Source organism: Balaenoptera ricei, chromosome 7 (genome assembly GCF_028023285.1).
Source record: "Balaenoptera ricei isolate mBalRic1 chromosome 7, mBalRic1.hap2, whole genome shotgun sequence".
NCBI lineage: Eukaryota > Metazoa > Chordata > Mammalia > Artiodactyla > Balaenopteridae > Balaenoptera > Balaenoptera ricei.
The window spans coordinates 31,645,388-31,671,857 of NC_082645.1; the positions used below are offsets into that span (position 1 = coordinate 31,645,388).

General features: G+C 32.4%; 1 protein-coding gene across 1 annotated transcript in view; it reads right to left on the reverse strand.

Annotated features, from left to right (window-relative positions):
• LRP1B (LDL receptor related protein 1B) overlaps positions 1 to 26,470 on the reverse strand; it is a 1,532,882-nt gene that overhangs the window by 219,326 nt on the left and 1,287,086 nt on the right. Inside the window, exons 57-59 of the mRNA XM_059927092.1 lie at positions 23,294 to 23,416; positions 21,692 to 21,873; positions 13,515 to 13,714 (exon numbers count right to left, since the gene is read on the reverse strand). Of these exons, the coding sequence (XP_059783075.1) occupies positions 13,515 to 13,714; positions 21,692 to 21,873; positions 23,294 to 23,416 (505 nt within the window). The remainder of the gene's footprint in view (positions 1 to 13,514; positions 13,715 to 21,691; positions 21,874 to 23,293; positions 23,417 to 26,470) is intronic.

Consider the following 26,470-nt stretch of genomic DNA (forward strand, 5'->3'; position numbering starts at 1 on the left):
TTACCTACTAGCCTTTAAGAAAGCCATCCTAGTAAGGTAAAGTGTGGTTATGGACTGAATTGTGTCCCCTCAAAATTCATATGTTGAAGCCCTAGACCCCAATATACCTGTATTTAAAGATAGGGCCTTTAAAGAAGTAAGTAAGGTTAAATTAAGGTCTTCAGAGTGGGACCTTAATCCAATATAACTTCTCTTACAAGAAGAGAGGGACACCAGGGGTGTGCACATACAGAGAAATGGCCAGGTGAAGGCACAGCAAGAAGACAGCTATCTACAAGCCAAAAGGAGAGGCCTCAGGCGAAACCAAACCTGCAAACATCTTGATCTGGGACTTCCAGCTTCCAGGACTAAGAAAATACATTTCGGCTGTTTAATCCTCCAAGTTTGTGGTAGCCTTAGCAAACTAATACAAATATATAAAACAATGGGACTAATTTCATAAGCTCCATGTGAAAATCATTTTATTTAATTACTTGAATGCAATTACACTGTATATGATTTTCAGACATGAGACAATTTAAGCACAGGGCAAGTTTGCTATCTCTGAGTTTGTAGTGATTGGCCACCAGAAACCCTCTGTTATCAGGTAATCAATATAAGTGTATAGAGATCAGAAAAATGAACTCTTATTTTTGGCACATAGCTGGATGTACAAAAGAATGTAAAAAAGTCAGGTTAAAGTGAAAGAAAGTAGTCCATTTTCCCAGGAATTAAATCTGTTTGATTCAATTCCTTATTTGATACTGACAAAGAAAAACAGGACTACCACTAGTATCTTTATACAAGCCTATTCCAAGCCCATTCATTTGGTAAACATACGTATTTCCCAAACAGCAAGCATCAAACACAACCACCAGAGTATTCCTTCTAGAAAAAAGAAATGAAGTAACAACACCAACTATGCTAACCAAAAGAAATCTAGTCTCATACATCTGTAACACTATAGTGGCTCCAACAAGCTACTCTCTAAGAGATAGTGACGTGTTCCCTAACACCACAACCAATGCCAATAAAAATCAAGTAAAATGAAAGAGAGCAAAACAAACAAACAAGAATCTTTACATATTGCCTTTTCTGGGGTTTGACTCATAACTTGGCAGTATGCCTCATTTCCTCTTTAGGACCTAAAATCTCCTTATGAGAGTTATTTGACTATCTGCCTAAGTTTCTGTGAAAAAACTGCTATATGGTAACTGATAAATGATAAGTATAAATGAATGAATGCTGTGTTTGTTTTTCCATCAACACAAAGAGTTCAACCTACATTGGGAGTAAATGAGATGTTCTGAGCCAAAGCATTATATATTTTGGTATGGGAAACATTCCTGATTCAGAATGAGAAAAATAAAATTGCTTATTTTTGGTTGTATCTCTATTTATATACTTATTTTCACCTTATAGATATGTGTATATATGTACATCTATATGTGTGTGTATATACACATGCGTGTATTAGGTATGTGTGTATATGTAACATATCTGTAATATATATGCATAATATATACATACATGTATTATATATACATACATATAATACAGAGCAACAAAAAAGATTAATCTTGAGATGTAATTTGGCAGTTAGTGGAGCTGACAAAATAGACAAAATATATATGAAATATAAACATGAAATGTGATGGTGTATGTGAGAAATTATTTAACACACAAATTCTTACTAAGACATGGTTGAGTTTATGGAAAAAGTAGTCAATGTTTTCTCAGAATGATAATGGTTATCCTTTTTTAAGAGAAAAATAATATGGCCCCCTATTATACATAAGACTGCCTTTGTTTGATTAAAAGAAAAATGCAAAAAATAAATGTAGGGAAACTTTCATTTTATAGGTATTCAGTAGACATACAAAAACGACACTAAAAACAGAACAGTTGTGTGGGCTGTAGTTTAACAGGTACTTATTATATATTTAAAACCTATTTTAAAGCTGCTTTCTGTAGTTAGGCCTCTATTCTGTACAACAGCGGTATTTATTGTACTGTTTCCAGCATTCCACTCAAGCACTAGGCTCCTAATTTTTATTTCATAGACTATATGTATCAGAAGAAAGGAGTTGATATTTGGCAAAAAATAAATCGAAGAAATACTCCTTTGTGGAGTTTTTCTCTTTTAGTCAAGTGGAATGCTATCCTGGTAAGGTTCCTAGTAATTATGATAAATAGAAAAAAGTGGAAATCCAGAATATGCTTTCAGCTTAACTGTTGCCTCACAGTTACAGATACTCTATTACAATACTCTTGATTATTCATTTTTGGGGATATCATTTATCATGCTAAGCAAGTATATTCATGGATAATACCAATCTAATTGTATATCTGGGACTAACCTAGTTTAAATACTTAAGAACAAAATGCACCAATGACATAGTACTCATCTTTTGTTGAGTTAAAATCTTATAGTTGGTGTTTTGGGTAAGATATTACATTGGGATAATGGCAGATTCAACATAGCTTTGCCCAGTGGGTTAGTACTTAAATAGAAATTTTACTACTAATGCCATATTTTTTTCTGATTTTTCTCGAAGATTTACTTCAAGGATGTAAATGTCGTTTTAAAATATTATTTGGAACAATTTTTAATTTTGTTATTTAAAAATTATTATAAATATTTTCAAAAGAAGAACAAAGTTCAACCACCAAATTCAGTAGTTATTTTTATGAAGGAATCAAGATAAGAGTAACTTGAATATTGATTTTTTTTTTTTCTTTTAGTTATAAAGAATTTATGTATTGTTTGGAACACCTGAATGATCCAGTAAAGTCAACCTGACCCTCACTCTACAGCTGACAGTTTGGAAACAATCTCCTAAAACTTTAAAGTTAATAAGCATATCAAATAAAATATTAAATTCTATCATCTTTTGATTTTTAATATATTTTAAGACTCTCCCATTTTTCTTATTCTTGGTGTCATTGTCCCAAGTAGTCTCACCTTCCCTCACACCTGCAAAATTAGTTTAATTTTTCTCATTGTTTTTAAACTCTTCCAACCTTTTTTTTGTATCAGCCAAGCTTCCTGTAGTAAACACAGAACATGTTTTTAAATGATAATTGAAAAGAATTTAATTGAAAGAAGTCAGTCTTACATACACAAGTGGTTATATTATTTTTCTCTTAATTATTTACAGAGGTGTGGCTAAGGAACCGATGATAAAGTTCTTTCCTAGATCTGATACCAGAAGCTGGTGAAAGCTGTAGCTAAGGAAAAAGAGCCACCTACCAAAAGCAGATGACATTTGGTGGAGGAACTCAGCCACTGCTAAACCACTGTACTGTGTCATGGAGGGAAAGGGGATAAATAAATATTCTGGCCTCTTTCTTCCTCCATTATCTAATCTCCTGCCAATGCTTCCCATGGTTTAAATCCAATCTGAGGCTGGAAGGTAAAAGAGCCGGGGTGATGCAGTCCACAGAAGTCCACCTTCTAGCATACAGAGCATGGCAAGGAGGCAAAGATAGAATAAGTAGAACTCCCTCCAGTAAATATTTCCAATATTTTTTCTATCTCGCATCTCTCTTCCCTGATCAAAAACCACCAATGACAGCCATTCCCTAGGCAGTACTGTGCAAACTATTTAGCCTGACTGAAACGTGTCTTCAGAAGAGAAGATCAGGACCCTCACTAATCCTCTATTCTGAAAGACCTTGACACTAACAATTGTCCCTGATATCTTTCTAGAAGTCTAATTTACAATAAGGTATGTAGAGAAGCCAGGAATTAAAGTAGTAGAACATGAAAACCAAAAAGGAAGTTATAAAACAAAGAAAAACAATTAGCATTCAAAAAATGAGGTGAGATTAATCAAAGGCTACAAAAGGAGTGTAGGCTGGTAAACAGATGATAAAATTAGATGATGGAAGAAAGTGATCTAACATGTCAAGAAAGTGGAAGATTCATGACAGTGGTGAGTACGTGGGTGAATAACGGTTTCTAGTTTATAGAGAGTAATGGAGAAGAGTGGGTGGAGGGGAAAATGGCCATAGTATACTAATTTCCAGAGAATGACTGCTGAGTCAGTAGCTTTAGTTACAAACGCCCCATCAAAAAGAGTATGCTTGATGTAACCTTAGGGCCAAGAACATTTGTTCTTTGTCCGTAATTGGGCATCCCCTTCAGTGTTAGTGTTTGCAGAAGATTTTTTAAAAATAATTATTTCCTCAGAACCATCTACAACAGGCTACAAAATATTCCATTTAACATTTGCCTACATGAACATTTTTTCCTGCCTACTCTTTAATACAACCCTGCTTAATGGAAACAGTACTACAAATAAAATTTCAGGCAAATGGATCCAAAATCCATTGTTCAAAATCAATAAAAATATTATCAAATGGTAGAAACACTAAGAATAGTCAACATCACCAAACATGATGATAAAATGTTCAAAATTTATTTTTTCCAATAAAAAATATGATCTTTCAAAAAGTTCATCCATCACTGAAACCTTGAAGAGGAGGAAAAATAAAGTTCTTCCATTCAGCATATGTCAGAGTACATAGCAGATATGAGCTGATGCTACTTGAGCGTCTATTATATGAGGCTGCCTTTGGAATACTGACACTGATCAAATGTCCAGACAAAAGTTACATGTCCTTCCTTAATGCAGTAGTTTACATTGGGACACTTAAATGCGAAACTTTTTGAAATAAATGTAATGTATGATGGCAAAATATAGAAATTATTTAGAGCTCTTCTTTAAATTAAAGCCATTATTAAAAGGCAGAAGGCATCCTTTGCCTACCCTTTTCTGGTATTCCTTGTCTTTTTTTGTCTACCTTGTCACCTCAAATCATATACACTCTCTACATAGATTAGGAATATTCAATTTCATATAATTTAATCCCTTCCCTTCCCTCACGTACATATCTTTAAATTATCCATAATATAAGGTCATATATGGCCACTTTCATATTTAATACCTAAAAAGAGTATTTCTGCTAATGAATAGGAGGATTTATAAGTTTACAATGTAAATGATAGTTCATTTACTTTGACAACTAGACTGTGCCTATAAACATCGTCTCCTGATGATGACACTGCTTTTCAATCTCTGAAGTAAACAAAACAACACTGTTTCATGCACTTGGTAAAGATATATTCCAGGTGCTTGGAAACTCTCTGGACTTTTCTACTGGTGATACAAACCTTCATAGATACTTGGAAATGTATTTTCAGAGCTGACCATCAATACTAAATATAAGTTATGACATTCTACATACATATGCATTAGGAATGTGTTTGTTAGAGCGTCCTAATGAAAGCTGAAGACTTTGAAAAGCCCTTTGACTTTAGAACAGATATCAAGTAGAGCCATTTACATGAATTTAGTATCTGGTCGTCCCACATTCCTATAATTATAAATATCCTTCTAGAATAAAAACAGAAAAGAGTGTAATATATTACAAGCATTTTCAAATGTGTTCTAGTAGTCCTAGGAATAACTAGGGATAAGTGAGCGAGTTGATTGAACAGTCCTCCTCTCTCCCAGTTCCAACCTCAGTCAATTCCTTTAAGAAATGTTAAAAAATCACTGATTGATTAGAAGACCTATTTTGTGGGTGAGAACTTTGAACTATAGTGTGGCAAAGCAACTTGCCTAAATTAGAGAGTAACCTAACCAAAACTAAAGCTACTAATTCCCAATGCTGCACCATGTCATATTTGGGATGGATAACACTGTTGAAAGTGGCTGAAAACTCATATTAGGGTAATACTTTAAATTTATATTTTAAAAAGTATATGGAATGCATGTGACATTTGCAAAATAATAACCTGTTTAAACATATACACAATTTAACGTAACATGTTCTATTCAAGGGACAAAAGTAAAAGATATGATTGACACTGAAATTCTAAAACTTTTCAGAAATGGCAGTTAATTTCAATTTATTTGACTGGTTCAGGAACATTTCTATAGTAACTGAATTTTATTTTGCTCCCTTCCATTAACTTTTATTGTATTGTAAACAGCAGCACATCAACACCGTTGGCATAAAATAGCCTGTGAAGTCAACTGTTTGTAACGGACTGTGAATGATAGGAAATTTTTTTTCAAAAGTACTAAAATGCAATATCTTACCAAGAAAGAAACACTCTAGAATATTGTAAAATTGGATGGTGGTGTTTATTAGATTCTCTCTCTTTTTTCAGTGGGCTTTGGTGGATATTTACATTTTCTAAAGACCTAAATGCAACAGCTACTGACTTTCAGGATATATGAGCACAAAATACTCCCTTTGTCTTTTTCAGTGTGTTTTTCCCCCTCAGAACAAAAGCCGTTAAATATATTTTTGCTATTTCACAAGTAGCATGCTGAGATCTGGATTCTTTTCCCAACATTGATTAGATGATCACTGCATGGGTTATGATTTGGATTTTAAATCCAAGCACAGAACTGCCTCCTCACAACACAAACTAGATTCCCAGAGCAATAAACAAACTAAAGTGTTGGACTGTCAATACAATACTGACACTTCAATATGAGTATCTTCAGGTCTAGGAGTATAGAAACAAATGAAGAGTCATAGTCAACATAATAGCATGAAACTTTAAAGAATTTTTCCACAAAATAAAAGTTCAGTGATAAGCTATAGTTTAGAATCATACCCAATGATTACTTTTCTGAGAAATTAGCAGTTATGAGTGTATATTTTTCCAGTGTGCTGGATAAAATATGTACATGGCTGACTGATTTAACACAAGGTTAAATCATTCAGTGACTCGAAGAATATTCTGAAAAAAAAATACTAGAAGAAATAAAATTTAAAACTCAAGGTCAAGCAATGTTTTTCTTAGCTCACCCTTTTGTTATTACAGTTTACACAGTATTTTCAGTCTTTTTGTCAAAAAACTACCTCTCTATCTCAAGTTCAATGGCAACTCACAAAAAAATGAGGAAAAATAAATCTGAATTTATGTGCTTTGATACAAGCAGTCAGAATGAAATTGTGATCTAAATATAATTTTCTGGTATTTAATTTTCTTTTCATTAAATGGAAAACAAAATCTCTAAGTTAAGGAAGATATGCAGAGTTAGGGCTGAAATTTTTCTCAGAAATGTCTATAAAATGTAACCTATTTTATAAACATTTCATTAGAGAAGGCTACACTTTCAGGATGCATAAAATTAATGACAAAGGATCTTTGCTGTGTTCAAATTTCAGGAATTCTGTGACATAAATTTTCAAATAAGATTAGAAGTTTTCCCATAGGCGGGAGATAAAGTTAGTTTGGAAAAAGCAAACAGAAATATCAAAATGTCCCACTAAAGCAAGGTGTACATTTTTAAACAACATGATTGTTCTCTTCACACCTTCAAATAAACAAACACACAAAAAAATTGGATTTAATGAGATACACTCTTTTATTTACAGTAATTATGTTCTAATGGCTTAAGTTTTTATTTACTTCTCATATATTTTGCAATTTATCTATGTCTACTATTTACATTAATCTGAAAAAATTCAAGTATGGATATATCTTTATATGTATAGGTGTGTGTTTATGCTATAACTGTTGCTATTAGAAACTGTAACAAGCAGAGAGAAAATCTTCAGTCATCTTTTCAAAAACAATGGGGCCTTGTGGAGAATGGAACAGGCTTTGGAACCAGTTAGATCTGGGTTCAAATTCTAACTACGAGCTATTTGACTTTGGACAAATTATTTAATCTCTTTAAACTTATTTCCTTGTTGCAAAATGGCTTTAATGACACATCTCATAGTGTTCACTGATGGAATGGCGAAAAAAGCATGTATTGCATCAAGCAGTTTTTTGAACACAGTAGGCTTCTAATAAACGTATGAGTTTATAAGGGGGTGGTTCCAGTTCTTGGAACCACAGTATTAAGCTAAGAAAATTTCCACTGAAAGCCAATAATAATAATAAATCATACATGCAAAACATCTAATACAACGTCATGCTCAAGAACATATGTCTTCTTCTCTCTTATTCATTGGGTAAGTTCACAAGTACTCAACTTTAAAAGATATTAATAACTTTTGCAGTAATAATCAGGGAGAACTGAGGACTGGATAGGCAATTTGAGATTTTAATTAAGGAAATAAATCTGGTTATTACAGATTTTCAACCCCTCACAGGCTTAAATTGGAGACTAACCTGAAATTAAAACTTTGGGATTTGGCAAAAATTCTAAAGTGATCCACCTAACGGGGAGACTTAGAATTTTAGTTCTGGAATTCCCCTTTGATGCCATTTTTTCCAATACCCTTATTTCTATGGATGAGGCAACTGAGACCCAGTGAAGCTACACATACATTTCAGGGTGAAAAAGCTTTCTAACAGTGGATCCCACCCCAACCCACCCTCATCCTTAGGTTCCCCAAGCTTCTTTTAAGATGCTAAGGGTTTTCTTTCTCCAGTCTGAGAAGATCTTTTTACTCAAAGATTTGTGCTCCAACAAAGTTTTAGAACTTCTTATCCAACATCAAAGCCTAAAATTCTCTGAGGAGGATTGTGGTTTGGGAGTGGTAAGAAATCAGTCCCAAAAATATAGGCCTACAAGAAGAATATTATTATTTAGAATCATTGTGTTTAGAATATATTTAGAATCATTCTGTTTCTGTATAAAGACAGATTTAAACTTAAAAACTGAGCATTTCAATCTGGAGAACACTTTGAAATGCCAAGTTTCTCATTGGACCTATTTTATATCTCAAGGGATAGTAGGAGGAGAGAGATTCACTCATTTGCCATCTTTCTTTTAGGTAAATTATCAGGTATTCAGAAAGGCTTTTTAGGGAAATATATGATAAAGAATGTTTAACCATATCCTTAGAATTTCTTTGATGTTGACCCTTTTGTTAAATAAAGGTACCTCTCATCAAGACAGAGCTTTTCAAGAAGAATCTCTAAGTTATGCTTAGTTTGGTACTTTTTATTTCTTTAAAAAATGTATAAATATATTTGAAATTCATAAGTTATCCAAACTGTGAGTTATTTCCCCCTGGCTAAGTAGATAATAATATAAATCATTCACTTAATATTTGCAGCTCAACCACCAATATTTCTGCTGTTTTAAGTTTACAGATCCTTCCTCTTTATTTTGCTAAATAACTATTGAATGTAACACTCTATCCCCATTCCCACAGCTATAGTCACTTCAAGTGTTTTCTCCTAAAATATTTTAACAGCCTCTAAATTGGTTGCCCATCCAGGGTCTTTCATTTTCCATGCTGTTGTCAAATCTAATAATAGCACTCTATCAACTAAATGCCATCAATGTCTCCCTATGACCTATAGGATAAATTCCAAATTATTTAACGTACAAGGCCTGTCACAATCTGGCCCCAATTTGCCCTTGTTCATCTAGTGTCATTATCTTCCTCTTACACAACTTCCAGTTTACAAATTGTGTAAACCCCATACTGTTTCAAGACTCTATTACATTTTTGCATATGCTGTTCTCTCTGTGTGATGAATCCTTCCTTCATTTCCCCATATGGAGAGCTTGTCCTACATCTTTCAGATTTTTCAAAGATCCTATCACTTCACCAAACACTTCCCTAATCCAGCCTGCATTTTGGCAATACTGTACATATACCGCTAACCCCAATCTAATTTATGTTTTTACCTTCATATCAGTCTTTTCCCCCCACTCAACTATAGGTGCTTTGAAGGCAGGGACTTATTCAGCTTTGTAACTCCAGGGCATCACATAATACATGGCACAGAAAGAGACAACAGTAAATGTTTGTTGAATGAGTGAAGGAATGAATGGGCAGATCTAAAAAAAAAGAAATCAGAGAAATTTAAAAAATGAACAATGAAACTGTGATTTAACTGTCTCTCTCAGTTATCCAGTAGTATGCATACTATTCTACAGTATTATTATATCATATTATTATATAATTATTGGAGTAAAAACCAGTAGAATAATACACACAGGCATTAGGGAAAGATTCATGTAACTAAGATTGCACCTAAATGTTCCCAAGATAGCAAATTGACTAATTCTCTCTCTTTTTAAAAAATTTTATGATGTAGTGCTTGGACTTGTTAAGAAGGTGGGTTGGGGTAGAAGAGGTAGCAGAGAAAGATGGATGTAAATTCTCAAGCAAATTGCAAGTTACATGTCCCTCGGAGGTAATCTGATCTATCGTTTAGGGCACAGAATTCAGAACTTTTAGAAATTCTTAGGCTAGGCAAGTAATAATGCTTCATTTATGGGAATGCTGTATGGTTTAAACCACAACATGTTTGGGGGAAAAAACATTCTAAACTGTAAAGTGATACTCATGGTTTAGTTTTTCTCCATTATTAAACTTTGACTTATTAAAAGAAAAACGTAATTCTGAAATTTTCATACACCTTTTATACTCTCAGATTACTTTGTCATGACTGGCATATCCCATTCTTTTGATGGGCTCTGGCTCTAGTTTTATTAAAAAGAATAAATGAGAACAATAATACTAGTCTGGTTAAGAGAGAAGAAAGGTCAGTGGCCAAACTAATACAAAAGTTACTAATGTTATAATAGTCTCATTTTCCACCTCCAAATATGCAACTAGAAAACCACAGCTTTTTTTATGTCTTTATGGGGACAATGCAAGGAATAAAAAAATGCTATTCCTCTTTACAGACATCGCAGATGAATGACTCTTTTTTATTGGTTGTGAAATTGGCATAAGTCAGGCTGTGTACAGTTAGTAGCTCATTGGTAACTACCAGGTAATTACTGGCTTGCATTCAGATATTGGCAGATGCCTAATAAGACACTTAGTGAATTTTTCATTAGTCTTTCTGAAAAAGCCTTCAGGAAAAAATATTTCTGAAGGCAGGAACTCTTTTACTTTCCTTTTCTCCCCCCTTGAGCCTCAAAGTATTTTAAAAAATCAGATTTTTAAATGTTAATAACATCATACCTGAATATCTTTCAGCCAAATATTTTACTCTTCAGTAAATTTAGTTTCACTTCTCCTTGCTATCTATGTCCATCTACCCAAAGTCATCACCAGTACTGTGATTGAAAGACACTTCATTTACATGCATTTAATTTTGTATTAAGTTTTCAAAGCATTAGTCATCCACATATCTGACATAATTTTAAAATAATGGGGAGGGGATGGAATCAAAAGTTTCTAATAGACATTTTTAACTAGTTTTTGTTATTCAAACAAAAGGCTCAAACAAAAATAGGCAAATATTTGATGCTAGAATATATTTTAAATATTCACCTATCTAACCAAAAATTGTTTAAATTTTATTGTACAGTGAAATTTTAGCACAAAGTAGTACATTCACAACAACTTAGCATGCTAAAAATACATGCTAAAGATGGTTATGTGGGGAAAATACTGATTGCTACAATAAAACTCAATTATATCATCTACAAAAGTTGCAGAACATTTCATTATTGATTCTTCAAAGGAGATATAACTGCTGAATGCTAAGTGTAGTTTTGATTTGTCAACATTGCTTTTGCTGTAATTAAAACCCTAAAGTGATCTTTAAATAACTCTTCATTCCAGTTGCATCCTGATGAGTTTCTTTATCTCTATAATTGGAATGCCAACACCTAAATAAGTGACTCATCCGACACTTGTCATACTTCAATGTTCCCACCCTTAAAAAAGCACCTCTAAAAGCTTTCTGCTGGCATTTTTAGTTAGAAAGACATATTTATTAAAACAACAACTGAGAGAAACTTGGGCAGAGTTATGGAGTGATATGACTTCAGTGATGTATACCTCCTTTATTATTTATTTTTTAAATTTATTTTTATTAAGGTATACTTGATTTACAATATTATGTTAGTTTCACGTGTACAACACAGTGATTCAATAGTTTAACAGATTATACTCCATTTAAAATTGTTATAAAATTTTTACTATATTCCCTGTGCTGTAAAAATATATCCTTGTAGGGCTTCCCTGGTGGCGCAGTGGTTGAGAATCTGCCTGCCAATGCAGGGGACACAGGTTCGAGCCCTGGTCTGGGAAGATCCCACATGCCGCGGAGCAACTGGGCCCGTGAGCCACAACTACTGAGCCTGCGCGTCTGGAGCCTGTGCTCCGCAACAAGAGAGGCCGCGATGGTGAGAGGCCCGTGCACCGCGATGAAGAGTGGCCCCCGCTTGCCGCAACTAGAGAAAGCCTTCGCACAGAAACGAAGACCCAACTCAGCCAAAAATTAATTAATTAATTAATTAAAAATATATATATATATCCTCGTAGCTGTTTTATTTTATACATAGGAGTTTGTACCTCTTAATTCCCTCATTCCACTTGCCCCTTCCCACTGCTAGTTTTTAATTTTTAAAAATTCAGTGGCTTCATTCTTCTCTACACTGGCATACATTTGAAGGGCTTCACCTGACAGGATTAAATTATCAATAATTCTCTCTTCCTTGCCATTTCACCTCTTTCCTTCTTCCAGGGGTTTTGATCTAAGCTTACCGCCAGAGAAGAAAGCAATCTCCTAAACTAAGCCATACAAATGTATGGCTTTATTTGGGATCTCTCAGTGAAACTTGTACTTTATTTGGGATCTCTCAGTGAAACTTTACAGTACTCTCTAAGTACTTTACAAGATATTTGAAGATGAAAACACCTAATAACAAAGGTGACATTAGGTCACTACAGATTAATAAAAATTTGTTCCTCTTCTTCATTCTGGGAAAAATCTAATCTTTAAAAAGCTACCTGCATCTAAAATATTTTGAGTGTTCATGAATTGTTTGTGGTTTCTGTTATATTCATGTCATCTTCACCTGGATCCCATTCTTTTTTATTATGTCCTTCTCCTTTGCTCTTGTTAATTCCCTCATCCTCAGCTATTTGTTCTTCTAAGACTTTTTGCCCATCCCTAATTCTAGCATTACTTCCCTCATATCAAATTTCTTCCTTCATTTTTTTAATATTCAGAGTCTTATAATCTACTCAGAATTATAAAAAATAGAAAAATAAAGTACCTATAGAATTTATATTCAAACAATTTCCTAAATGTTACTCTAATTTGAAAGCTGTTTTTCATGTTACTTTTTGTTGATGTTGTTGATTAGATAACAATACATTTAATCATGTATGTAGTCTAACTGATAACTTTTAAATATTACTTCACTGTCTTTAAAGAATTATACTTTCACTTAGTATTTAAGAAAAGAAACCTATCAGATTGCAATAATAACCTTATCTTTATAAGCAAATATTCTGTTTCAGTTCAATTAGGATATATGTATATATTAACTTATAAAAATATCATTCATTTACTATAAAAACTATTTAGAAAAGTACAATTAGAGAAAACATTGACAATGTCAAAGTGATTTTTATGTATGACTATAGAAGGTCTGAATAAATATATCTAATTCTTATTTACCAATGTTGTCACAAAGGAATATAATAATGTAATCTTAAATTAAGAAATGTATTTGATGAAAGTATATAAAATAAATAAATATGTATATATATATATATTTTTTTTCTAAATGAGTATTTTATGCACTGGTGAAATACTGAATCATTTGTGCTATGGGACCAACCTTTGTGTCTGTGAGATCCATCCATGTTGCTAAATTCAATATGATTTTCATCAGCCCAGTAGAGTCTATGGTTGACATAATCTATTGTTAGTGCCATAGGTCTAGAAATCTTGGTTTCTATGACAACACTCTGATTGGTTCCATCCATTCCAACACGTCCAATGTGAGGATACTCACAGCAGTCAATCCAATACAAATACCTAGAAAAGAAAATCAATAGCCACGTTGTTTACAGACACTCAGGGAGCAAAACATCTTACAGTATTTCTCTTATTTGCTCAGCTATTCCCAAATTAATTCTTGTATCTCTCTAAATTGCAGCTTGTAAGAAGCATGCTTCAATGCAAACTTTTCTTATGCTTTTTTTTTTAAACGTGTAGCACACTTTGAAATATCCATATAATTTTAAACATATATTTCCTTTAGTATACAACTCATATGTATATAACATTTCTGCAAGCGTTAACAAATAATAGAAGCGCAAAACTAAAGAGGTAAACCTTCAAAATGCATCTATAATGTTAGAGGAATAAAACTATCTAAATATTTTTTTTTCTTTTGTGTTTTACCTATGAAAAATTCAAAATGAATTACGGAGAAGTACATTATATTTTCTTGAATGTTCATTGTCCAGTGTGGTAGCCACTAGCCAATTGTGACTCTTTAAATTTAAGTTAATTAAAATCATATAAAATTAAGTGAATTCCAAAAGTGAAAAATAATTTCCTCCATTAAATACTATTAACAAAGTACTGCAGATTCTTAGAGGTGAATAGTAATGTTTTTGAGGTCATTAAGTAAATTATGAATTTCAAATGGTCTGAGCTCCATGTAATAGCAAATATCTTTTGTTTGTATTCTGAACATTTTATTTGGCTAATCTTATCATCATCTTGAACCAAGATACCACGAAGAAGAGGAAGAGCATATTTCACGGAGTCCAACATCTGTTACATCACTCTCAATAAGTTCACTGAGAGTTTGAGGCGTGAAATCCTCTCCCTGACATTCAAATTCTTCATTATTAGACACAGACTTTTCCAATTTACTTCCCACTATTGAAATGTATAAACTGAGGTCTAGTGGGAGTATTTATAGTCCTACATTTTCACTTTTTTGCGTTTATCATATCATTTGCCTTGCTCCTGCCTCTTCAATTATACAGATATTGTGATTCAGACATAATTCATATTGTCCCCTCTGTTCTCCACAAATTCTTCTCTGATTTGTGTCAGTTCATGTTTTTCAAGGTAGGTTACAAGATTATATATATCTGAGAAATGGTTTGTTAAGCAAAGTAAGCATCATCTTGTTAATTATAGGATTTTTCAGAGCTTTTAATACGCTATATGATATAATGACTCTCTAAGAGGGAGCTAAAATATCCTTTTTTATCACATAGTTTTGGGTAACTAAATTTATTTTCTTAGAGCAGTTCACAGGAAACACACTTTAGGAAACTGTGCTTTAGCCCCTTCCGGTCTACAGAATTTCTTTATCACATGTATAATTGAACAACACATATATCATGCACATAGGAATCCACAAAGCAGTAATGATGTAGGTTCTCAGGCTTCAGAATCAGAGAACCTAACTCGATAAATCAGTTGGTGGAACATCTCTGATAAACCCCAAAGCCGTGCTTAAGTGGATTGAGAAACATATCGTGAAACAATGATTCACTGAGGCTATAATATGTGTCAGACATTGCTTAGTACTGGGAACACAGAAGTAAACAGATATGATTTTTGCCATCAAAGATCTCTCAGTGAATACAATAGAGGTGAATGTAAAACAAATGAAAAAATTAAAGCATATTATGATAAAACTACTTTACCATGGAGGCACAAAAGAAGGAATGACAATTTTACCTAGATGGAAAAAAGCATGAAAAATCTTATTTTCATAACTACCTTATAAATTTCTTGATAACAGCGATCTTTTATTTCTTTCAGAATTTAGAATAAAGTATAACTTAATTAAAGATTTTAATGCTGCAACAGGTCTTGAAGATCACGTAGTTTCAGGCCTTCATTTCACTGACAAACTGAGACCATAAAATATTATGAGCTTTGTCCGAGTCTGTTACGATAGTGATAAAGCTGGAACAAGGGCTCAGGTCTCTAGATTTATAGACTAGCTTGTTTTAAATGTATTTTTTTATATTTAAGATAAAATTCATGTTCCATTAATGATGTTGTCTAGCTTTTTTTTTTTTTTTCTAAGCAACACTATGTAGAGTCTTAAAAGCAAAAAAGGCCTAAAAACAGGTTACTTGGGTTCATATTCCAGGTCCACCCATGTGAACTTGGCACTTTAGTTAGCCTCCCCTGAGCCTGGATTTACTCATATGTTCAAAAGTGATAATAGTAGTTTCTCCTCACGGAGTCACTGTAAGAAATAAAAGAGAGAACACAGGGAACAAACTTGGAACATTTACGAGCATGTAGTTAAGTATTCAGCAAATATTAACTATTATTATTTTACTTGCACTAGCTACACAATATATGCATTCATATTGGTTTAGTGATAACTGTCTAATAAATTACTTATTGCATCTGGATTGTATGTATGTTATTACATGATTTGCCTGGATTTTATCATGCGTGTTATTACCTGATTTACCTATTTAAGTACCCATCAATTAGAAGAATATTATAAAAATGTTTTACTGTATTGAAGGAAAGCACAGTTTAACTGTATTCAGTATAAAGGAGCCTTCATAAGCACAGAATTTACTGTGCATCTCTCCTTATGAGTAGCTAACTTGCGATGACTAAATTTCATTTCCTTTTCCATACTTAAGCCTCATTACTATACATTTAAGTTTCTCAAAAAGCCTATACAAGACATTCTGGTCATTTTAACATCTAAAATGCAACCTGCCAAATATTATCCAAGTACAAAATTGTTGTAAATAATTAATGCTGAAAAATGAAAAGTTCAGTGAAAATGTCAAAAGGAGAGTCTTAAATTTCACCCATATGATATGTAATATTTACCTAAGATCACATACGAAAAATCTCAGCTCCAAATAATAGCTATTCTGTAAGTTATAACCAAGAGTAAACATATAAAAGAATGTCTTCTTGTAACCATAACAACAGGCTTTTGTGATTCCTGAGAATGTCTTTTATAGTTGAATCTGATACATTATATTTCTTTAAAACAAATTAAAATAGAAGTCTGCTATCAGTTTTCACTTTTTTTTTTTTCTGAATTCAGGGAACATATTTAGAGAAATTTCTTCCAGTTGGAATTATTTCTGATTTTGAATTATAAAATTAATTTTTAATGTTCATTCCCTGTGTGTTTTTGCCTAAATATGGGATTATAGGCTTAAAAATTGGTAGGAAAAAGGTGGGAATTTTTAATGTGACGGCTTAGCTTAATGAAATATTTCTGTTTTTCCCCACAGCAATAAAAAACTGAGTTTTCTTTCCTTATACGATTTTCATTCCCTCACAACAAAGGTTCCCTTTGTTATGACTCTTTTCTTTGAAACATGCAGGTTGTTTACATACCAATAAATTGGTTTCTGCATAGATGCAGGTGCAATGCCCCTGCAAACTACAATCCTATGGTTTGTGTATATCCAGTAGCCTATTTATTATTACCTTCAACAGTAAATTTAACAGTTTCTATGTTAGGCACAAACAGTAATTAAGCCATGGCCTTTCTGTTAAAGGAATTCACTTTCTAGATGGAGAGAGAAACATTTACACCAATAATAGTCACGTAATGTTACATGTTCAATATGTGGTGGCTACTGAGGCGTAATTGGGGAACTTTCACAGAGGAAGTGATATTTTTTGCTGTTGTTGAAAAAATAAGAAGTTATTCTAACTGGAGGAAAAGCACAGGGGCATTGTAGAAAGTAAGAATAGCATCAGCCAAGATATAGAAGCACAAAATGTGTCTTTTCCAAATGTATTTGCACTTCCAATATCCATATTAACAATAGTGGATAGAGAGTCTGAGTATATAAAGTGTTCTTCGACATACTCTCATTAAAGGTATTTCAAAGTCAAAATAGAACCCAGTATTATTTTCTTGTGCTATTGCTAATAGACTATTAGAAAAGGAAAATAAATAAAAATATGTTTTAAAAATAAGGCATGCATATAGCTGATTCACTTTGTTATACAGCAGAAACTAACACAACACTGTAAAGCAATTATACTACAATAAAGATGCTGAAAAAAAAAAACGCATGCTTATAATGATTAGGCAGTTTTCTTTGTTTCCCAAAAAACTCATATTATCTGTAGTAACTTAAAATTTTATAAAAAGGTAAATTGTTAAAATGGAAAAAAAACTATTTTTTTTCTTATGCCGTGTTTGGATGGCTCTTGGAGAACCTGCTCACAACCCAAGATAACTTTGTTACTGGAAACTCTAATGTGATGTATGTAATAGGGAAAACAGCTGACCAAAATTTGGAAACTGGATTAAATCCCCAGTTAAAAATCGTATTACAGTACCTAAATGATCCTGAGAAAGTTACTTAGCCACTTTGAGGCTGAATGTTCTTACTTGTACTATAAGTATAATAATAAAAATACTCGTATCTTTTTTAGAGACTCTGAGTAAACAGTACAAGCATCTAAAGTGATAAAACACAGAGATAGTTTTCTAATTCACAAAATGCTATAGAAGTGATATTGATCATCATTATCATTATTATTATTATATGGGACCCCCAATCCCAGTAGGTCCTTCCCCTTTCTTATATCTGCCCCTTTTCCTCTGTTCCTCATATTCCGAGGAAATCATTTTTCTATTTACCTGTTTGCCCAAGTCATAAGCCTCATAAGGTTTGTTTTGTTGTTGTTGTGTTGTATTACATTCTGACTTATTCCTAGCTCTTTTTTACGCTGTAAAGTGAACCGGTATCAAAGTTCTGCAATTTTATATACTTAATTTGCTCCCTTCGTATGACTAATTTTCAGTTCCTTGGATATGCCTTGCTCTCCTATGTGTCTTTGCTTTCCCATAAAGCTTCTTCTTTTTGCCTGAAATGACTTCTGCTCTGAAATGTACCACATAACCTGGCTAATTCTTACTTCACCAGTCTTGTCCAGGAAGATTTCACTGACCCCATTTGAGATAGAAACATTTTCTGTTTTCTCCACTTCATGAGTTATTGTATTATATGATAATTATTTGCTTATCTGCCTACTCACTGGACTGTGAAATACTTGGAGACAAGGGTTGTGCCTTTTATTTTTATATTATACCTAGAACAGTGGCAGATATATACTAGATGCTAGAGAAATATGAGTTGAATAAATGAATAAGCAGATGAATTTATTTTCTGTTAAACAGTCATATCATACATTTACTTTAATGTCTATCATCATGGTTTTTTGTTATGCTGAAGTGACATCTTAAAGATAAAATTATGCTCAGCACAGTTTTAACATTATATTTTCTATTCTACTTTAAAATGCATCTATATCTATGTCTCTTCTGTATAAATGACAACTTTTATAAATCTTAAATGTAAATGATATTAATTACCCAAAATTTATGATTAAATAAATTTTAATTTATTTACATTGATTTAGTATATTGATTCCCAATCAATAAAAGAATGATTGGGATCATTGGATTTCAGCTGAACTTAAATGTAATAGCCAGGAAAATGATCTGTCTACTTGTATCTTCTTTACCATTCTTACTAACCAGCATATCTAAATTGGTGCTGTGACAACTGGCATACTACCATTATAAGAAAGGACCCCCAAGCTACCTTCTAAATGTTTAGTCGCTTTACTGCATTAGATAGTCCAATGATCTTTATCTTCCCTTAAATAATCCTTACCCTATTCCTCATGACAGAATATCGCGACAGAAATCACCTTCTCAAGGAAAGAGAGGTCAGTAGTATTGGCATATTCAAAACATATGCAAATCACAATGGCAATCTGACATAGAAAGGCTCAATTGCATTTTTATTAAATAATCTTACAATTTGAGCTGCCATTTTTGAAGCAAGATTGCACAATATTTTAGACAGCTATGGCATTTTCACCCTGAAGCTCATCTCATAAAAGCTAAAATCCAAGTCGCCCTATTGTCTTACTCTGGGGAACTAGGAAAACAGTATGAACAAAAAGGTGTCATTAAATTTTATCTGTTGGAATCTGTTTATCTGCTATGTGGCTTTAATTGTTTCATAAAAAGATCTAATTTGTATGTTTCTTGGGTTATAATCTGCCATTCCATATCATAACCCAAATATTATTTAAAAATGAAATCAAAGGAGTCTCCCATAATATCTACAATAATTTAGTACTTCATTGTTTTAATTGACACTTTTGGTGGCTGGGTTTATGTTGACGATAACTTAAGACTGCTGTCAGTTTATGGGATAATAACTATAACCTGGGAGGAATAAAACTTAAAGCTAGATTCAGCTGTGTTCACTATGCTAGCATACAATTTTTGCTTTATAACTAGGAAATTCCATAATACTGGTATTATTAACAGATAATGTTTCTTTCATTTGGAAAATGAAGCATCTTGAAAATTATTGGATGCGAAGCTAAGATAGCCATACTGATTTTGAAGAAAAGGACAATGGACACATTAAAATAAATATCTTCTGATAAAATACCAAAGAACTCAAACATTCATATTCTTATGAATGAATAATGACGATAGCCAAATTTAGTATATCTGGCCATTATTTCTTGAAACATCTATAGAAACAGACACTCTTGTAACTCTGTTTCAGTTAAAATAGAATTGACACTCTTCTGTTGCTATGGTAAAGAAAATATTTTAAAAGGTAACAAAATAGTTACATAATTATATTGCAAAAATTTTAAACTTGCACCATTACCTTGGAAACAGAGTAGTATTTACAGTACAAATCTTCTACTATTAGGTACTGCTTTTACCCAAATTAATATTTAAAATCAAGCTCCATGCATACTATGATATGATCTCTTTGCCAATTATAAACATGAGACCAAAAATCAGAGATACAATATATTAACAAGAAGCAAAATCTAATTATTGCATATGGTATGATAAAACAGTGATTTGGTAAAACACTTTATGGGAAATTAATTTAGACAGCAGAAAATTTAGAGCACTAGAGTTAGCATAATACTTGTTACTGTAAATGTGTCCTGTTTTTAAAAAGCAAATTTAACAAACATGTTCAATAGGTTGAACTTCTACAGAGATCATTTTGGAGTATGTAATCACTCAAATTGTAGTGTAAAAAAAAAAAAAGAAAGACATGCCTTCTCTACCTACCAAAACAACATAATTGAAAGTGAATGATAATGGTCATAATCTATAGAACTTTAGCAAATAGCTTTTGACACCTAAATGTGTGTTCATCCCTCATCTGAGATATCCAGCCAGATGTCCTTGATCCTTATGATGACTTGTTCTTCATTCTCACAGAGAAATGCAAAGGAAACCCAACTCTAATATGAATCTTTCCCAATATTCCCCCTATGCTTTTCCCTCTGAATACATAGATAATGCACCCTGTTATTTATTATTCATGGATGCTACTTAAGTCTCCTGCTCTAAAGTGGTTTAGGAATTACATCATCTCTATTCATGACTACTACAAATACTACAAAACAGGATCCAAGAGTTTGTGCTTCGCCTGTCTTTCCTCCAAGATTTAAACACATTAGAATTCGGATAAATCTGTATGTTTTATTCATTTCAACAATACATTTATTGATTAGTTAGAAAAAGAGTTGTGTTTAAAACCTTAAAAAAATACTTGCTCTAAAATCCCATCACTTTAATTTTTTTCTTAAAAAAATTTGTGATAGTCACATTTCTTTTTTTTTTTTTTTAAGTTGTTTTGATGTGGACAATTTTTAAAGTATTTATTGAATTTGTTACAATACTGCTTCTGTTTTATGTTTTGGTTTTTTGGTCACGAGACATGTGGGAATCTCAGCTCCCCAACCGGGGATCAAACCTGCACCCCCTGCATTGGAAGGTGAAGTCTTAACCACTGGACCACCAGGGAAATCCCTGTTATAGTCACATTTCTCTTTTTGATTTCTCAATAAAAATTTTTACACATTTACACTTTTCATGGGTTCCCATGTTAAAATCTATAGACCAGAATTTACCATATTGGACATAATCCACAGTCTTAATCTTTAAGATTTTCAATGTTTGTTACAAACCCAGCACGAGGATCTAAAGACAGGTCCCTGGGAAACTTCAGCCTTTTGCTAACAAGTATAGTAGGGTATAAGCCATTGAGTTTGGATACTTCAATGATCCTTTTTTCTGTGTCAGACCAATAGAGGTTTTTTCCAATCCAATCGACAGCAAGTGCACTGGGGACAGCTGTGTTATGCACTACCTAACAAAATAAGAATTTAAAAAGTTAACAGTGTAAACGCCTAGAATAAGAACTAAGCAATTGCTTCTTGATTTTTTTCAGAGATACAGAATTGTATTTAAACATTTGAAATGGAATTTAGATAAGCACAAAACATAGAACAATTTACCTAATAAAATTACTTACTTGTTTATGAGAAATTACCCAATATGTAATCAAGACCCCTAGAAATTCCATAAAGGTTTAAGAAAGAAACACCAAAATAAAAGGCTCTTGGATGGTTACACAGTTGTTTATCACATTTTCATTATAGTTTCCTTCTCCTCTCAAAATTTTGGGCAAAAAATTCTATCACAGGCAGAGACACACAAGCACAAAATAATTATTGATATTATTTATTAATAACAGGTTCTTGGGGAGATATCAATAGCATTCACCACTCCCCCAACTGTTCTTGCCCTATTTAAATTATCTACTACAAAGAGAGGAAAAAAATACAGGCAAGAACATACATTAAGTATTTCACCCAACCAAAGGGAAGTAAAAATATACTCATTCAACTGCTGTGCTCAATTGTAACCTATGTCAATATCAAATATAATAAGGATATAGGCTTTGTATGCACAAATATGCTGCATATAAAATAACCAATAGCAGTTATTCTGAACTCCCTGTACCCAACCTACTGATTGTTTTGGCATTTTATATATATATACATTACAAGGTTTCATTAATATTTTCAAAATTGATTGCTTACACCAAAGCTTTCTATACAATATTATAGATGGCTACAAAAAAAGTTAAAGTAATTGAGTTCTATCTACTTGAATTTGAACTTCTTTATAATACATTTTACTATATATATACAGTGCAAATAATTTTATTTTAAAACTCAAGTTAGCATAGAAATTGTGCCAAGTAGTTCATATCTATAATGTGACACGTGTTTAATTACGATGCTGCCTACTCAGAACATTCATGATTTTACACAAATGCATTCAACTAATTCCATCTATATAGCAAGTTAATTTTAATAGCGCTATAAGTTCAATCTATAGTCTAATAATTATTTTTTTCAACTACAAATTCTCAGGCTCAACATTTTCTTTTATATAAATCAACACAATCGAATCTCAGGCACTAATCATTCAAGCCTTAAGCATCCATCACATTTTCTAGGGTTGTGAATAAGGTTTCAAATTTTATTTATTCAATTTGATTTTTACCTTATTGCAAGTAATAGTGTTATAATGAAACATAAGGATAAAAACCTCCAATTTCATATTTAAAGTATATATTAACCTACACTGTACAAACATGAAATTCAAACCAACCTAATACATCCTATGAGTTGCATCATTACCATAAAATAATATTTTCTATTCAATTCAACCACACAAATAAAATATTGAATAATCCCATCATTGTAATGTCTAGTTACCTTAATATCACTTCCATTTAAACACATTCTGTTTATGCGACTGCCATTGGGTCGACTAGAATCAATCCAATAGATAAATTCTTCTCTGTAATCAAAGTCTATACCAATAACATTGTTTAATCCCTAAAAATAAAAAAGAATATGTTGGAATAATAGTTAATAGAAATTGTTTTAAAATGATTAAGGAATTCATAAGAATCAGTATTTCCCTTTGAATCTAAGTAGTTACAGTTTTACAATAAATAGCATTTGCGAGAATACCAATTCTTTATAAAAGCATTATATATTTACATTTTTTCTAGACCATACACTTAAGATGTTACATAATTTATTGTATTTGAAAATATTTTCCAAGTAGGAAAAATTTTGGAATGTTTATAGCTAATGGTTTAAGTAAATAGCCAGTAACATGGAAACAATTGCTTTTAGAGAGATAAAGGAAAAGAGTCTCACTTTAAGTTAATATTAAATATAAATCTGATGCCATTATGAGCACACATCTAAATTGGAAAGGTAGACGACCCCCAATAATTTAAGATGAGCTCTTGATAGATATCTGATGAAAGTCAGAAAAGAAGGTTTAAAAATTTTACTTTTCCCAAAAGCCTTTGTCTCAACAACGTAACAACATTCTCTTTTTTTCTCATGCTTCAAGTAGCCCATTAGGCAATACAGTGCCATATTAGAATTTAAAAGTTAAAACCTTAGGTGAGTATTTGACCAAAGAGGAACTGGGTAGTCAACATCTTTTTATTCCACATGGTAGAAATGTGAGGAAATCCCTCCCTTCAGACTCACAATTAATGCACTTTTTAGCAGGTAACAAAATTGAACATGAATTCAGCTGATGGGTTTCTGGATACTATAGCTCTTTGGTTTGGCAGTTCCACTGTTTCAGTGACTTGATTTGAGGATTGTACATCAGGATCTGAGAATTTTCTTAGCTGTTGAGTTTTCCAAATGAGTGCTTAGAGATTGGTTTAATTTTGACCTATTGTTACTGCTTATAGATTCACTACCCCAATGGACTAACAAAACTTGGATCAAGATTTCAATTGTGTTAACTTGCTTTAAGAGTTGAATATTTTATTAATATATAAACTCGTGCTAAAAAATAATTGACACCATAGACACTTGGCAAAGCCCCAGAGATCTTTGTCATATCTCTGTATCTGTTGTAAGTTTTTTACATCAATATTCACCCTAAAGTCGTTGTCTCAAATTGTTTTAGGGGTCGCTTAAGAGTACTTATAGTCCTATAAGTAAGGATTAGCATCTTCAAGGAGATAGTTTTGTTTGTTTGTTTGTTTGTTTTGTGGTTTGCTTCGGTTTGGTTTGGGGAAGGATGGTTGTTCCCAATTCTGAGTTCCATTTCCACATCTATACTCAGAATTCAAAATTTTATAATAACATTGAGTCAGAGATACATAATTTTTTTTTAATAAAACTCAGGCCAAAGCTAAATTAGTGCTCTTCAGATTTTATTTCTTTCCAATGATCTCCAAGACTAAGGATGACCTATGTATCAGTATTTGCAACAACTCAGAGAAGGTTCTTGCAAATACTGATTTTTTCTTCTCTTAGCCAGGCTAAATTCTAGCGGTGATGGTGCTAAAATCATAGGTTCAAATCTTATGCTTTTATTTGGCTTAAAAGGAGCAATCTCCTTTTCTTCAGCTCTAGATTATAAAGTTAACCTGCAATCACTTAACCCCACTATGCCCAGATGAATAAATGCAAGTATACGTCTTACTGACAGCATCACTAATCAAGAATAATGATTATAAATGCTAAAAAATGCAACTAATATTCAGTCTCAGATTCAAAAGATTCATTAATTATTCACTCACACCCTAATAACTGGAGAACTACTTAACTAAATACATGTAAGCATTCATATCTAAGAAGTCATCTATGTACAATTGAGGTTCTAAAATATAAACTGAATGGATTCCAAGTTCTGTAGAGGGTTTAATAAATTCATTTCAACAGTAGTCTACAATATTCTTTCTGTTCAAATGCTTTTTTCACTGGAAGAATAAGGTAAATGGGTTAGGGTTCTGTGATGGCCTGGCAATTCAGATGGGTATATTAGAGCTCTATAGGGAAAAGATGGGAGAGAAACTTGTCTCTGAGCTTAGCAAAGATTTACCCACAATACCCAGTCATGGCAGAATTATCCTATTCCTTTCTTTACAATAATCAATTTAGATAATGAAAATCCAATTCCAAATTTAGCAAGTCAACTACAATAAATTAAAGCCATGAATGCAGAGAAATTGAAGCTCTGCATTCTGACATATCTTTCCAGCCAAACTGGTCATTTTTCTACAGTTTTACCCTTAATCCCTTCAGAAAAGAGAGTAAAGCTCTCTCTACAGAATCATATGCAAGGAACATTAAAACAGCCAAGGGCATGGTCAAAATTATGTCTAAAAACTAGAGTCATCCCAGTGGTTTCAGAGCTGAAAATTGGTTTCATCAAAATCCTATTTGCTTCTTTTATTTCTGTGGCTGAAGACTTGCACCCTTTGGTTCAAGATGATTAATTTAGGAAATTGTGTTTTGTTTCTCTATACAATTTTACTGGAATAAAAGTCACTGCTAGAATTGAATTGGATAACATATTGGAAAGCTACTTGATTTTCATTTCTAAAATCCATGTTATTAAAGTACATTTTCTAAACGTGTTGTACGAATTTAAGTTATAGCTGTCTTAGCTACAACTATGTTTTAGAATATATAGGGTAAAAACATTCTACTAGTTGTTATAATTTTATGCTATAAAGCTTCATGAGATTGTTATTAAATACGATAAAGAGAATAAAATTTAAGATATTAGGATAAATTGTTCTTCCTAATTATTTACACACAGAATTCCCAAATAATTAAGGCACGGATGTTGTCTTTTCATTTATTTTTGACTGAGAGAAAATGTGGAGAAACAATTACTGCTATTTTCTACTTCACTCTGCATATGTAGACAAAATCTTTGAGGAAGAAATTGGTTTTTACCACCTTGAACTCCTTGAAAATTTCTGTAATGCCATGATGAAATTGTGGTTAAAAATAAGTTTCCTACCAAAAATGACATATTTCAAGCAGCCCATAAGCAAAACTTTAAGGCTTGTCTTTAGTTTCTTGGGTCTTTACATCCTTACTCAGTGGTCACCACTA